Source organism: Heterodontus francisci, chromosome 4, assembly GCF_036365525.1.
Source record: "Heterodontus francisci isolate sHetFra1 chromosome 4, sHetFra1.hap1, whole genome shotgun sequence".
Classification (NCBI taxonomy): domain Eukaryota; kingdom Metazoa; phylum Chordata; class Chondrichthyes; order Heterodontiformes; family Heterodontidae; genus Heterodontus; species Heterodontus francisci.
The window spans coordinates 175590611-175607101 of NC_090374.1; the positions used below are offsets into that span (position 1 = coordinate 175590611).

Genomic DNA, 16491 nt, shown 5'->3' on the forward strand with positions numbered 1-16491 from the left:
GGAAAAGCCTGCTGCTTACAATTTGCTTCTGCAATCTTTTAAGCACAAGTAGAAAATCATTTTCCTTCTTTCCTTTAGGAATACATTAAACTGAGACCCTGGCTGCCCTCTTGGATTGACACCACACAGACTGCAGCGGTTCAAGAAGGCAGCTCACCACCACCGTCAAAAATAACCATCAGGGACAGGCAATGAACACTGGCCTTGCCAGCAACCGTGTGAATGAAAAAACAAAAAAAATTTTAAAACTCACAGTTACTATTTCAAAGAACAGGGGTGTTCTCCCCGGTGTCCTGGTCAATATTTATCCCTCAATGAGCATTAAAACAATGGAATATCTGGTCATTCTTCTACACAGGAAAAACACTTAGGTCCTAGAGGTCCGCATGGAATTTCAGATCCACGAGCCTTAGGCACTATGGCTAAAATTTAGCACCCTAAGTCTGCGCCTGCCTTCACTTTTAACAGTGGGAGAGCTATTGAAACATTTAAATAAATGATGATTCATAATGCTCAGACATACTTTTCTGAATTGCAAGGCTCGGTGATATTATGTTATGGGTTTTTGCCCACATCCTGACCTTTCACAGTCTCTCAAGAATTAAGTGCAGCTACTCGCCAAGGCTCCTTCAACCGCACCTCCCAGACCTGCGACCTCTACCACCTAGAAGGACAAAAACAGCAGATACATGGGAACACCACCACCTGCAAGTTCCCCTCCAAGTCACACACCATCCTGACTTGGAAATATATCAGTCGTTCCTTCACTGTTGTTGGGTCAAAATCCTGGAACTCCCTCTTGAATAGCACTGCGTGTGTAACTATAACACATGCGTCAGTTCAAGAAAGCGGCTCACCACCACCTTCTCAAGGGCAGTTAGTGATGAGCAATGGGCCGAATGGCCTCCTTCTGTGCTGTATCCATTCCACGGTTCTACAAGACTCCATCATAAGACTCCTAACTTGTTTGGTGCCTCTATAAAAACATCCACCTTCATTTACCTGGTCCCAGAGTACAATTTGTCGATTGTTCCATTTGGAGTAGCCAGAAGACATCACCATCTTTAAGTTGCCGAGGTACAGAACCTTATTGGTCTTGTGGGACTTGGAGTTGGATTCCTGCAAATCATCAGCGTACACTCAGTGAAGGGAGCAACAGCTAGATGTGTGATCAAACCGATGAAAAGTGCAGTAGAGCAGCAATGAACCATCAGCAAATATAGAACATGGGCTGCTTTAATTATCTTAATCACCTCACATTTTAATGACTGGATTAAATCTGTAAAGTCCAATGAGTTTTATATACAGACACATCTACTGTTTTTGCGGGGTGCATTTAAATAACACATAAGGTACCTGAAGAAAAAAGTTGCCATCCCCCATTCCCCAATGCAGCTTAACTCGGTAGTAGCTGATTTTATACAGATTTAGTCACACTTTCCCCTGAAAATGTTCTGAGAAAATTTTCAAAATATTCAAAAACATAAAAATAAGATTGTACAATTTGATTTTAAAATTCATATCTTTGTTTTCAAATCCCACCATGGCCTCACCCTTCCCTTTCAGTATTTCTTCAACTTTGGCCTCTTTAACATAGCATAACATCTGAAGGCATTTCGCAGGTGTGATTATCAAATTAAATTTGACACCGAGCCACTTAAGGAGATATTAGGACAGGCGACCAAAAGCTTGGTCAAAAAGGTAGATTTTAAAGAGCATCTTAAAGGAGAAGAGAGAGAGAGGTGGAGAGGTTTATGGAGGGAATTCCAGAGTTTAGGACCTAAACAGCTAAAGACATGGCAGTCAATGGTGCAGCGATGGAAATCGGGGATGCACAAGAGGCCAGAATTAGAGGAGCGCAGAGATCTTGGACAGTTGTAAGGCTGGAGGAGGTTACAGAGATAGAGAAGGGTGAGGCCATGGAGGGAACTGAAACCAAGCTCATATTCGGTAGTGGTAATCACTGCATCACCCAACAGGACTGCTGCAAAGTCTCCAGAAATTAAATATTAATCTCCTGGACTCTGGCAGCGAGCAAGAGGTAAATCATAAGGGTGTTAAAAATAACTGAGTTTTTATTTCTTTTCTTTTCATTGAACACTTTTGTGTATTAGTTATAGACGTATTGGAGGTGGGGAGAAAGAAGTTATTTGGCGAACACTCTTGGGACACATCCAACAAAAGTTGGTAACCCCCAAGTCATTAGCACAAATTCACATTTGTAGCAACAGGTAGACACAACGACCAAGATGCAGGGAATGTCAGGAATGGCATACTGACATACACGAGGGACACAGTGCTGATCCTGAGAGATTGATGATACTACTGGGGCATGCCACAAAATGCCACACTCCAGTGAATTCTGGGCTATTATCTGTATTCGTGACATTGGGCTTTGTTACAGGTTTTCAAAAATCTTAATAAAAAATACAATAACTGCCAAATGCAAAGAAGTTGTCTTTCACCGTGCTTCGCTTGTCCAGACCCCAAATGACAGGTTATCAAAAACTGTCAGGCAACAGACGTTTAATTCCATTAGCACCAAACCACATTCACCCAACCCAGAGTTTGCTTCCCCCTAAATTTACCTGACTTTTTTTTTTACACAAGGAAATCACAATGTTTTATGAAAGGCAATGATATTTCAGAGACTGCTCTGGTAACTGTTGTCATTGCTATTAATCATTTCCTAAATACCACAAATTGTGAAGTCAAAGTTTTGAACTCATCGCTGTAAAAACAAGTTTAAAGAGCAGTGAAACTTTTTTGATCTTCCTTTCCCTGCCATCTCATATCGTCATTTCGCCGCAGGCTCCAGGACATTGACATCAGTTGCTGACCAAAATTAAAAAGCAATCACCATAACCAAGAGGTCATTTGCAAATATTTTTCTCCCGATTTAAGTTACTGCTTTTATATAAACGAGGAAACAGTAAATGGATTGTAAGCACATCCATGCATCAATTTAGGCACTTATGGAGTATACCTTCATAGACTAATCTGGTTCCACTCCAGAGACTTGAGCACAAAAGTCTAGGTTGACATTCCCAGTGTAGTATTGAGGGAGTGCTACACTGTCAGAGGTGCCGTCTTTTGGATGAAACATTAAACGGAGGCCCGAGAGGATGGCGTTAAAAAATCCCATGTCAATATTCGAAAAAAAAACAGGGGAGTTCTCCCCGGTGTCCTGGCCAATATTTATCCCTCAATGCAACATCACTAAAAAAAGGTTATCTCGTCATTATCACATGGCTGTTTGTGGGATCTTGCTGTGTGAAAATTGGCTGCTGTGTTTCCTACATTACAGCAGCGTCTACACTTCAAAAAGTACTTCATTGACTATAAAGTACTTAGTGATGCCCTGAGTTTGTGAAAGGCACTATATAAATGCACATTCTTTCTTTCTGTATTTCCAATTGGCATGCCAGAAACAGCAGTTCCTTCTGACAGAGCAACCCTGTTCTCTGTTCTTACCTGTAAAACCCTTCCTGTGTGACTATCAAGGATTCGCATCTTCTTATCTTTGCAGGATGTCACTAAGCGGCTGCCGTCAGTGTTGAAGGACATGGAGAGAATTACATCTTTGTGACAGTCCAGGATTTTCACTGGGTTCCTAATCAGTTGCTCTCCTGAATTCAAGTTCCAGACCATAATCTGTAAAAATGGAGAAAAAGAAAATCTGATGGGCAGGTGCATTTAATAAAGCCACTATTACTTCTTCTGAGAACTTCTAGTTAAGTTCAATTTGAATAATAGAACGGTTACAACACAGATGGAGGCCATTCAGCCTGTCATGTCCATGCCAGCTCTCTGCAACAGCAACCCAGCGAGTCCCACACTAACGCCCTTTCCTTGTCGATCTGCAAAATCTTTCCTTTCAGGTGCTTATGCAATACCCTTTTGAAAGCCACGATTGAATCTGCCTCCGCCACACTCTCAGGCAGTACACTCCAGATCCTAACCACTTACTTCATAAAAATACTTTCCCCCACGTCATCTCTGGTTCTTTAGCTATTCAATTTAAATCGGTGTCCTCTGGTTCTCAACCCTTCTGCCAATGGAAACACTTTCTCCCTATTTACTCTGTCCAGTCCCCTCATGATTTTGAATGCCTCTATCAAATCTCCTCTAAACTTTCCCATCTCCAAAGAGAACAACCCCAGCTTCTCCAAATTATTCACATAACTGAAATCCCTCAACACTGGAACCATTCTTGTAAATCTTTTCTGCACCCTCTCCAATGCCTTCACATCCTTCTGAAAGTGATCCTGAGAATGCCCTGGAATAGTCAGCTCAGAAAACTCGGCTACCACTTCTCTCATTACACAAATGCTCCCTCTACTGTCCAATCCATAAAACACATTAAACATTTCCTGGAACAAAAACATTAAATTAATGCAGACAGATGGAGTCAGAGAGGTTGAGACAAGGAGAGAGACAGGGACAGAGTAACTGGAGTGTGATGGAATACTCTCCACTTGCCTGGATGGGTATAGCTCCAGCAACACTCAAGAAGCTTGACACCATCCAGGACAAAGCAGCCTGCTTGATTGGCACCCCATACCCCACTTTCAACATTCACTCCCTCCACCACTGGCGCACAATGGCAGCAGTGTGTATCATCTACAAGATGCACTGTCGAAACTCATCAAGGCTCCTTTTATAGCACCTTCCAAACTCGCAAACTCTACTACCTAGAAGGACAGGGACAGCAGATGCATGGGAACACCACCACCTGCAAGTTCCCCTCCAAGCCGCACACCATCCTGACTTGGAACTATTGCAATTCTTCGCTGTCGCTAGGTAAAATCCTGGAACTCCCTTCCTAACAGCACTATTAGTGCACCCCTGGGACTGGAGCAGTTCAAGAAGGCAGCTTACCACCACCTTCTCAAGGGCTATTAGGAATGGGCAATAAATGCTGTCCTAGCCAGCGATGCCCACATCCATGAAGGAATCAAAAAGAGAGTCAAAGAGAGAGAGACAGAGATAGCTAGAGACAGAAATAAAGAGAGATAGGTAGAGACAGAAATAGAGAGAGATAGGTAGAGACAGAGACAGAGAGACAAAGGAACACAGAGAAAGGTTTTGATAAATGCAAGGACTGACCAATCTGAAACTTCCAAATAATTCATCCCTTGCCTCCCAAGCAAAAAAAATGAAAAAGAAAACAGGACCAAACAGGGGTTTCTAAATCAATCCAACTTTGATCTCTCCTGCATTTCCATGTAACGGAAACTTGTAACTGGTGGAATACCTTCCTCCAAGGAGAAAAACCTCACTGAATATATGAATTTCTGCAAATGGTGGACATGTAAACCCAGCATACATCCTGTCCCATTTAGTTATCTTACAACTAAGCATCATGACCGTTAATGCTTCCCGTCCACAAGCACCACATTTTAGATCAGGTTGTCCAACATACAGCCCGCGGGAAAGAACCCAGCCTGCTAAAGGTTTCCATCCGGCCCACCAATCTGTCCATGGCTCAGCTCTGATTGACGGCTCCCTGCACATCAGACAGACGGGGTAGGCAGGACCTGTGTCTGAAGGTAAGGGACCCCTGTCTGTGATTGGTCACTCTCTGTGACTGACAAGGGCTGCCTGGGCAGCATTAGCGCTGATTGGTGGAATGCGACGCAGTCACCCTGGGATCAGCGACCCTGCTGCTTTCGCGTGGTTTATTAAATGTCCTGTATCCTGCACACTGGACAGGTTCCCAACTCCACTAGCCCCAACTTAAATAAAATAGAGATTAGTTTTACATATCTAGTTTGTGAATTACAGCCTAGATTAGATAACTGCTTTCCTTACCCTGTAATCGTATCCAGCGCTGAACAAAATATCTTTCGCTGTCGGATGCCATTCTAGGAGTCCCACTCGTCGCGAGTGAGCTTGAAGGTCCAGCTTTGAATTAGTTATGTTTTTTAAGACTCCATATTTAGGAATGTCCCATATTTTAATCTGTCCAAAAAAGTTTTTAAAAATTCCATTAAAATTCATTCGTAAATTTCAGCTCTCAAGAGTTTTGTCCATTCCTCAGAGGCTTGTTGAGAGGAGTTACAAGGGTTTTCTTGTTCGCCCAACTAATGGTCCAGAGTTTACTGTCAGAGTAAGAGAGAGGCTAATGGCGCTCGCTGTTATTTTTCTGCAAATGGTAAGCAACTTCAGGTGAGAGGCTGATGTGCGGTTAAATGTCGATATCCGAAAGCTACAGTTTCGCAGTTAGCTTTGCGAAAATGCAATCTCACTGTCTTGTCTCATGCATCAAATGACATGAACTTGCTATATTTGCACTGTAGATACAAACTAAACTCATCACAGAGAATTAATTCTTGTCCATTCCAGTCTAAGTACCCTTTTAACAATGTGACAAGTGTAAATTACTATCCAAACCACCTCTCTGGCACTGAAAATCTATTTTTACAAGTATGTAGTCTCACTCTTTCAGCTTTTAATTGTTGTTGGAGATATCAAAAATGTAAAAATTTTAAATGTTACTTTTCTTTTCTATCTCTTTCTCTTATCCTTCTTTCGCTCTCTTTATGTCTCTTTCTGTGCCTAATTTGACATTGAATTCACCCACTCTAATTTACACTTTCTTAGTCTGTTAGTTGCCTTGCTACTGCAAAATATGGTCCATGAAGTGCATATTGACTATTGAAACCTCATATAGACTCAGCCTGATATTGGAACTCTGGTCTGTGCTGTTAGCTGATCGTAATCATCTTCAGCATTGGATTCTGTGACTGGCATAATTTCAGTAATAATTTTGCAAAGCAGAGGAGTAGGCTCTTTCTCTTCTCTGTGGTAATTGAACCTCACAGATAGGCATTCCCAAACAAAAGTATGACAGTCAGTGATTTCTATCTGCCAATATACATATACAAAATTAATTCTCACTTGGAGAAGCAGGGGTCAATAAGGGATGACTACCATGGATTAGTTAAGGGAAAATGTCTGACTAATCTGATTGACTTCTTTGATGAAGTAATAGTAGGGATTTATTTATTTATTTAGAGTAACAGGTCCTTCGGCCCACCGAGTCTGTGCCGACCATCAACCACCCATTTATACTAATCCTACACTAATCCCATATCCCTACCACATCCCCACCTTCCCTATATTTCCCTACCACCTACCTATACTAGGGGCAATTTATAATGGCCAATTTACCTATCGACCTGCAAGTCTTTGGCTGTGGGAGGAAACCGGAGCACCCGGCGAAAACCCACACGGTCACAGGGAGAACTTGCAAACTCCACACAAGCAGTACCCGGAATCGAACACGGGTCGCTGGAGCTGTGAGGCTGCGGTGCTAACCACTGCGCTACTGTGCCGCCCTTGATGAGGGAAGTGTAGTAGATGTTTTATATATGGACTTTTAAAAGGCATTTGATAAAATATCACAAAACAGACATACCCGGAAAATAAAAGTGCCTGGTACTAAAGGGATGGTTGTTACTTGGGTACAAAATTGGCTAAGGGATTGGAGAAAGAAAATAGTTATAACAGATGTTTTTCTTACTGGAGAGAAGTGCGCAGTTGGGTCCCCCATGGGTCGGCATTAGGACCATTTCATTTCTTGTTATATAAATGGCCTAGATTTGGGTAAGGGGTGGAGGGGGATACCATTTCAAAGTTTGTGGATGATACAAAACTTGACAACTTAGTAAATAGCCGGCAGGCTAGTAACAGACTTCAGGAGGTCACAGCCAGACTGGAGAAATGGGCAGACAAATGGCAGATGCAATTTAATGTGGATATATGTGAAGTGATGCACTTTGGGAGAAACAACATGGAGAGGCAGCATAATCTAAATGGTACTATTTTGAGGGGGCACAAGAGCAAAGCATCTGGGCGTGCATATTCACAAATCTTTGAAGGTTAGAGGGCATGTTGATAAGCCAGTTAAGAAAGCGTATGGGATACTTGACTTTGTAAACAGAGGTATTGAATACAAAAACAAAGAAGTCAAGCTAAACCTTTACATATCTCTGATTAGGTCTAAGCTGGAGTATTGTGTACAATACTGGGCACCATATCTTAGGAACAATGTTATGAGAAATGCCAAGTACTTTTCTCTTTGCAAGGTTTGATAAGGGATTATCTAAATATGCATCCCAGGGCTCAGTTCCAAAAGATTCTGAAAGCAAATAGGAATTTAGAACATATTGAAAATATATTTTTACTTATTTACAATATCTACGTTAGTTAAATACTTTCAGTCTGGAGTCACACATAGGCGCAGACGAGGTGAGGACAGCAGATTTCCTTCCCTAAAAAAAGGTCATTAGTGAAACAGTTGGCTCTTTACAGCAATCTGATAGTTTCATGGTCGCCATCAATGCCCCTTCTAAATTTATTTTCAGTGTGCGCCCTGCTCATTTGAAGGTCTGCCACCTTAGATTGTTTTTGCATGGCTGCACATGCGCAGTATCTTAAAGAGGACAATTTGTGAGCAGCCTGTGCACAACTTATAGGAATGTTGGTCACCATTATTAATACTAGCTTTTGATTCCAGTTTTATTTAATGAATTGAATTTAAATTCCACAACAGACACAGTTGGATTTGATCTCACTCACATCTTCTGGATTATTTGTCCAGACCTCTGGTCTCGTCCAGTAACATAATCACAATACTACCATATCTGCCGTATTCTAAAGAAGAGTGAAAAATTAATGTTTTCTAGTTCCACTGGCCTGATTTGAGTTTAAAATAATATTCTGGGTTCACCTCATCTATGGAATATAATACTTTATATAGCTCAACAAACACTTGAATTTGTACAGCGACTTTAACACTGGGCTGGAGTTTACTAGCACCTAGACGTCATGACCGTAAAATGCTAGCAGGAGCCCACCACAATGCCGAGAAGGCCCCGCCGGATATTACCAGTGGTGGTGAGGCCTTGGTTGAGGGTCAAAGATACTGAAGTTCGGGGGGGGGGGGGGGGCGAAGTTCATAATTTCAAAAGTGTTTTTCTGGGAGGATAGGTCAATTTATGTATTGAGTACTCAGTTTGGGGGGGGAGGGGGGGGATGGGAGAGGGGATTCAAAAGTTAAATTAAACTTTTATTGAAATATTTATCAAACCAGCACCTTTAAATAATATAAACTCTCATAAAGGCCTTGCAGCCCTTTAAAAATGGCGCCGGCGCCTGCACGGTGGCACCACACGCCGTTGCCGGGGACACGGCGGCTGCCCCCTCTACATCATCAGGGGCGGCCCCTCCGCCACCTCCATTTAAAATGAGCCCTGGGGCGGCCGCACACTGCAGGCAGGCTGCCGACTTCAAAGCGCGCCACCGCGATGTGCGGGGCACAAATAAAATTCAGACCACTGTAAAATGTCCCAAGATGCTTCACAGGAGCGGTTAACAAACAAAATCTGGCACTGAGCCACACAAGACGATATTAGGGCAGGTGCCCAAAAGCTTGGAGAAAGAGGTAGGTTTTAAGGAGCATGTTAAAGGAGGAGAGAGAGGCAGACAGGTTTAGACAGGGAATTCCAGAGCTTAGGGCCCAGGCAGCTGGAGGCAGATCACCAGTGGTGGAGTGATGTAAATTGGGGATGTGCAAGAGGCCGGAATTGGAGGAGCGCAGAGATCTCGGAAGGCTACAACATAAGAATATAAGAAAGAAATAGCAGCAGGAGTAGGCCATTTGGTCATTTGAGCCTGCTCCACCATTCAATAAGATCATGGCTGATCTTCTACCTCAACTCCACCTTCCCACACTCTCCCCATATCCCTTAGCATCCCAAAATCTATTGATTTCTGAATTGAATATACTCAACGACTGAGCATCCACAGCTCTTTGGCGTAAAGAATTCCAAAGATTTACAACGTTCTAACTGAAGAAATTTCTACTCAGCTCAGTCCTAAATGGCTGGCCCCTTATTCTGAAACCGTGACCCCTAGTTCTATGCTTCCCAGCCAGGAGAAACATCCTCCAAGCATCTACTCCATCAAGCCCTGGAAGAATGTTATATGTTTTAATGAGATCATCTCTCATTCTTCTAAACTCCAGGGAATATAGGCTGAACCTACTCAATCTCTCCTCATAGGACAAACCCCTCATCCCAGAAATCAGTCTAGCGAACCTTTATTGCACACCCTCTAAGGAAAGTATTTCCTTCCTTAGGTAAGGAGGCCAAAACTGCACACAGTACTCCAGGCGTGTTTCATCAAGTCTCTATATAATTGCAATAAGACTTCTTTACTCTTATAGTCCTATCCCTTAGTAAAAAAGGCTAACGTATCATTTGTTTTCGTAATCACTTGCTACACCTGCATGTTAATTTTCCAAGATTTGGGTACAAGGACACCAAGGTCCCTCTGAATACCAACATTTCCCAGTCTCGTACCTTTTTAAAAGTATTCTGCTTTTCTATTTTTTCTGCCAAAGTGGATAACTTCACATTTCTCCACGTTATATTCAATCTGCCATGTTCTTACCCACCCACTTAACCTGTCTATAGCCCTTAGCAGACTCTTTGCGTCTTCCTCACAGCTTACTTTTCCACATAGCTTTGTGCTGTCAGCAAAGTTGAATACCTTGCATCAGATCTCCTCATCTAAGTCATTAATATAGATTGTACATAGCTGAGGCTCAAGCACTGATCCTTGTGGTACCCCACTATTTACAGCCTGCCAACCCGAAAATGACCCATTTACTCCCACTGTCTATTCTCTGTCCGTTAACCAATCCTCAATCTATGGTAATATATTGACCTCAATTCCATGAGCCCTACGTTTGTGCAATAATCTCTAGTCAAATGCTTTTTGAAAATCCCAATACACTACATCCACAGGTTCTCCCTAACCAGCCTGCTAGTTATGCCTCAAAAATAACTCTAACAGATTTGTCAAACACAATTTCCCCAAGGTTGTAGAGCTGGAACAGATTACAGAGATAGAGAGGGAAGAGGCCAGAAAGGGATTTGAAAACAAGGATGAGAATTTTAAAATTGAGGCATTTCCGGAACAGGAGCCAATGTAGGTCAATGTGCACAGGGATGATGGGTGAACGGGACGATGCGAGTATGGATACAGGCAATGGAGCTGTGAATGAGTTGAAGTTTACAAGGGATGGAAAGCTGTCCAGGGGAGCATTGGAATAGTCGAATGTAGAGGTAACAAGGATGACGGTTTTAACAGATAAACTGGACAGGAACGGAGACAGACGATGTTACTGCACTGCCGTTGCCTCTTAATATCTCCTTTATAGACTTTAAGGCTTCAACTGCTCTAATATTTCCTTAATCCCCTTCGTACTTCACCATATTCTTGTTGCTCTTCTCTACACCTTTGCCAATGCATGTGATGTCCCACATTATAGTGGGTTTCCGGTGGATTTCACTTTAGTGAGACTTTCATGTGGAACTTTGTCAAAAAGCCTTCTGGAAGTCCAAGTAAATATCAAAAATGGCTCCACTGTTGATTTTATTGGTTATCTTTCCCCGCCAGGCAAAAATAGAAGGAAATATGAGGAACTAATGGCTTACTGTGCAATCTTCAGAGCTGGAAGCAATGATGTAATCGTCAAATGGACTCCATTTGATGTCCAGCACATTTGCTTTGTGACCACAGACCTTTGGCTGAAGTGGATCAAATTTTCCTGTCTATTAACAGAAAAATGTTCATGTTAAAATATTTGACATTCAAAACCCTGCAAAGTACAGAGGGACAATAAATGGTCAAATCAAACCACCTTAACAAGGTTATGATGCGTCATCACTTGGAAACATGGACAAAAGGGCAGAAATAAACTGGTCATGGAACATTACAGGAAACTTCAGAGCAGTAGGATTTGGTATAGTGACTTGCTCACAGCCTCCACTAATAACAGCCTAAAATGCTTTTATTAAAGTAAACACAAATTCAATACTGGGTCAATGTAAGGCTGTCTCTAATGCAGATTATAAGGTTGAATTCTCTTCCTGTTGACACCAAAAATATATAATAATTAGGTAATTTGCATCCATTTCTGATGTTCACATCAAGGTCACGAACTCCGTTGGAACATTAAAGAAAACGAGTTTCTAAAGTGTAAACACAACCCCAGACTAACATGGAGAGAAAGATGTGCATTTATATAGAACCTTTTATGACCTCAGAACAACTCAAAGCACTTTATAGTCAATGAAGCACTTTTGAAGTATGGTCCCTGTTGTAATGTAGGAAATGCAGCAGCCAGTTTGTGTACAGCAAGATCCCACAAACAGCAATGAGATAATGAGCAGAGTATCTGATTTCTGATAAATATTGGTCAGGGCTCCTGCGAGAACTCCCCTGCTCTTCTTTGAAATAGTATTCATGGGTTCTCCCATGTCCACCTAAACAGGGCCTTGGTTTAGCATCTCATCCAAATGACAGCACTGCCAACAGTGTTGCAGTCGCACAGTACTACACTGGGACTGTCAACCTGGATTAAGTAGTTATGTTACTGGAGTGGGACTTGAACACATGGCTTTCTGAGTCAGCAGCAGGATTGCTACCACTGAGCCGTTGGACAAGTTTGCCTTTGCACCTCCCCACCCCTCCACATTGACTTGAATTTTGCTAGGACTCCTTTGCTTCATACTCAGTCAAATGCTGCCTTGATGTCGAGGGAAGCTCCTCTCACCTCTTCTCTTGCTGATTGTACTGGAAGCCCTCATCATTGACACTAATCTCCAGAAGCAGAGTTTCCACCAAATGAAGGTTGAAAAGACCATGCAGATCTTTGTGTGCTGAAGCGCATGTCAGAATTTAAAAAATAAAAAAATTTTAATGTTGGAAATACTCATCAGGTCAGGCAGCATCTGTGGAGAGAAAAACAGACTTAAGGTTTCAGGTCGATGACCTTCCGTTCCACATTAATGCCAGGCAATGACTGTGCAGCAAGAGAAAGACCAACCATTTCCCCTTGACCTTCCAATGGCCCCACCAATGCTGCATCTACCACCTTGTGGTCACCACGAAGTTTTGATGAAAGACTATCGACCTGAAACGTTAACACTGGGCAGGAATTTCACTCCCCCTTGACCGATAAGGGCGTTTTCGGAGGTGGGCAGGTAGGAAAATCTGTGCCATTGGCCTGTGTGCCAGTTTGCTGGTATCATCCCGCCCCTAGGCCATTTTCCCAGAGGCGGATGGAGGTTGTCAAGGCCAGCCACCTCTAAGCTGTGGGTAGCCCATTGAGGGGGCTTAAAGGTCAAATTAGGCCTATCATCAGAGGCCGACTGGACTTGGGGACTAGGCCAGCCGCCTGGAAGCTACCTCCAGGAGGCAGACCGGGGGAGCAAGGTGGGGGCAGCACTCCAGGAAGGCTTTGAGGCCCTGCCTGCCTGGCCACGGCTGCAGCTGACCTGGCAGTTGAGGGCATTTTTTTTTTAATTTAGAGAGATTTAAAAAGTAGGAGAGAGGGCACCATCTTTCTCCCTTACCTGAACTGCAAGCTTCATCTATTAGCCCTCCAGCTTCGAGAGCCTATCCACCATCTTTAATTGGATGGTGAGCCTGCCCATTGGCCACTAATTGGCCAATTCAGGGAAAATCACTGCCAGGGTGACTGTTTCCCTCACAGTGTGGTGTTGTGACTCCCATTTCTCCCTGATTTCAGGGTCCCAATCCAAAACCAAAAATCCTGCCCTCTGTTTCTCTCTCCACAGATGCTGCCTGACCTGCTGTGTATTTCCAGCATCTAGTGTTCTTATTTCAGATGCCCAGCATTCGCAGTATTTTGTTTTTTTTAAATCAGAATTTAAGAAGTAATCGGAGTCCCTTCCCTGCTTCACTGCATTATCTAGGCGTCCAATGTCTGTTTCTATATCTGTGGAAATTATTATCAGTAGTCATTTCTTGTGATCAACTAGAAGAAAGCAATTAATTGTTGACAGGAAATCTATAGATTTTGTCCTCAGTAACTACCTAAAGTAGATCTTGGAGGTCAAAGCATCAGAAAATATGAAACAGAACATCGAATGGAAACATAAAGACTTCAATTCCAATCAATCAGTGCAGTGGGGGCTGTTGGGCCATGGTGGGGGTGGGTGGGAATGGGGCCTCCGTGGGGCACAGGGTGCCTGATCAGGAGAGCACCCCCTCCCTCCAGCCTGCAAGAAGGCCGCAAACTGGGGACCTCAGTTAATTGGCCAGTTAAGGGCCTCGATTGGGCTGGGGCGGGCGGGCCCTTCCATGCCACTGCTGCCCCTGGTAAAATTGCAGCAGCGGCAGGAAGGCAGCGGGAACGGCACCACCCCTGCCTCCCACTCAATTTTATGAGCCCCTCCCCCCCACACCCCACACCCCCCGGCAACCAGCCCGCTCCTGTGGGAGGCTGTAAAATTCCGGCCTCAATGTCTTGTGTACGAAAGGTTGCTCGTCCGATTTATTTTTCCCCACTGACTTCAATGGTGAAGAAAATCCAAGTATGCAGAAAACCAGCGACCAATTCACTGTGAGCCCAATTGACACTACTTTCAAAAACAATGTCACACCCTTCACCCACTTCTGTAACAAGACATATGGCTGTCTTTCAAAAATTTCAAGTGATCCATTTAACTGCAGACTGTGGAAGAAATATCCAGATTGACGTACATCAGCATTAATTGCAGTCATGCTGATAACTAACCCACAGATCAAAATGATTAGAGACTTAGAAGTGATTCATTTTGGTAGGAAGAATGAGGAGAGGCAATATAAATTAGAGGGTATTATTCTAAAGGGGGTGCAGGAGCAAAGGGACCTGGGGGTATATGTGCACAAATCATTGAAGGTTGCATTCAAGGGTTCTGATGAAAGGTCACAGACCTGAAACGTTAACTCTGCTTCTTGTTCCACAGATGCTGCCAATGCTGCTGAGTATTTCCAGCACTTTCTTTTTATTATCATTGAAGGTTGCAGGGCAACTTGAGAAATCAGTTGATAAAGCACATGGGATCCTGGGATTTATAGCTAGGGGCATAGTTTACAAATACAAGGAAGCTATGATAAACCTGTAAAAAAACACTGGCTCGGCCTCAAACTGGAGCTTTGTGTCCAGTTCTGGGCACCAAACCTTAGGAAGGATGTTAAGGCATTCGAGAGGGTACAGAAAAGATTCACAAGAATGGTTTCAGGAATGAAGAACTTCAGTTAGGTGGATAAGTTGGAGCAGTTGGGCCTGTTCACCTTGAAGAAGAGAAGATTAAGAGGAGATTTGATCAAGATGTTCAAAATCATGAGGGGTCTGCACAGAGAAGATGGGGAAAAACTGTTCCCATTGGCCAAAGAACACCAATTAAAAGTGAACGGCAAAAGAACCCGAGGTGACACGGGAAAAAACATTTTTATGCAGTGAGTGGTTCAGATCTGGAATGCACTGCCTGAGAGTGTGGTGGAGGCTGATTCGATCGAGGCCTTCAGAAGGGAATTGGACAATTATCCAAAGAGAAAAAATTTGCAGGACTACTGGGAAAAGGCTCTTGCAGAGAGCTGGCATGATACAATGGGCTGAATGGCCTCCTTCTGTGCTGTAACCATTCTGTGATTCTATGAGAAGGCTGAGGGGTGACCTGTTAGGTGTTTTTAAAATAATGAAAGGGTTTGATAGGGTAAATATGGAGAAAATGTTTGCACTTGTGTGGGGAGACCAAAACTAAGGGCCATAAATATAAGATAATCACTAATAAATCTAATTGGAAATTCAGTAGAAACTTCTTTACCCAGACAGTGCCGAGTATGTGGAACTGGCTACCATAGGGAGTGGTTGAAGTGAACAGTGTAGTTGCGTTTAGGCAGAATCTAGGTAAATACATGCAGGAGAAAGGAAGAGTAAGATATGTTGTGTGGATGAGAGGAAGAGGGGTGGGAAGAGGCTCGTGTGGACTCTGGCAATGGACCTGTTGGGCGAAATGGCCTGTTTCTATGGTGTAAACTCAACATAAACATAAATTAACAAAAGGAGTTGTAGAAAGGTGGACGATAGTGCCTTTGTTTGGACTTCACGGCCTACAGAGCATATTTTCTTTTTGCGAATGGAGAATTCATCTCACGTAGAAAAGAGATCACTTAGTAAATAGCGGAGAGACAACACGGCAAGTGAGCAAAACAGCAATGCTTACTGGAACTCGGGTGTCAAGCGATCGGTGATTAATCAACCGTAAATATGGCTTTCATTTTCACGCCAAAAGTTTGTAGTTCATACCTGACCAATGGGTATGACATAGAAAGCTCCGCCTCCTGCACACTCAGTCACAACAGCGATGAACTTTGGATTCACTGAACAGAAATAGTTGTCTTGAACACTCCTGGTGATGGAAATCCCATCATAGCAATTCTCCTTCGTGGCGGGCTTGCCATACACGTGACGGAACTTTGAGCTGCGATACAGAGGCCGCCATGACATCTGTGAGGACAAAAATAAACTTGCATTACCAAAACAGAATAACTGTGACAATCTGCATTTATATAGCGCCCTCAATGTAGTAAAAATTTCTAAAGGCGCTTCACAGGAGTGTTATC

The 16491-nt window shown here is 43.1% G+C and overlaps 1 protein-coding gene across 3 annotated transcripts in view; it reads right to left on the minus strand.

The window, feature by feature from the left end:
* LOC137369417 (coronin-2A-like) overlaps positions 1–16491 on the minus strand; it is a 176903-nt gene that overhangs the window by 17422 nt on the left and 142990 nt on the right. For all 3 annotated transcript variants that reach the window (XM_068030603.1, XM_068030602.1, XM_068030604.1), the window contains 5 exons: positions 16175–16375; positions 11511–11627; positions 5815–5964; positions 3475–3654; positions 1003–1119 (listed from right to left, as the gene is read on the minus strand). In XM_068030603.1, the coding sequence (XP_067886704.1) occupies positions 1003–1119; positions 3475–3654; positions 5815–5964; positions 11511–11627; positions 16175–16375 (765 nt within the window). The remainder of the gene's footprint in view (positions 1–1002; positions 1120–3474; positions 3655–5814; positions 5965–11510; positions 11628–16174; positions 16376–16491) is intronic.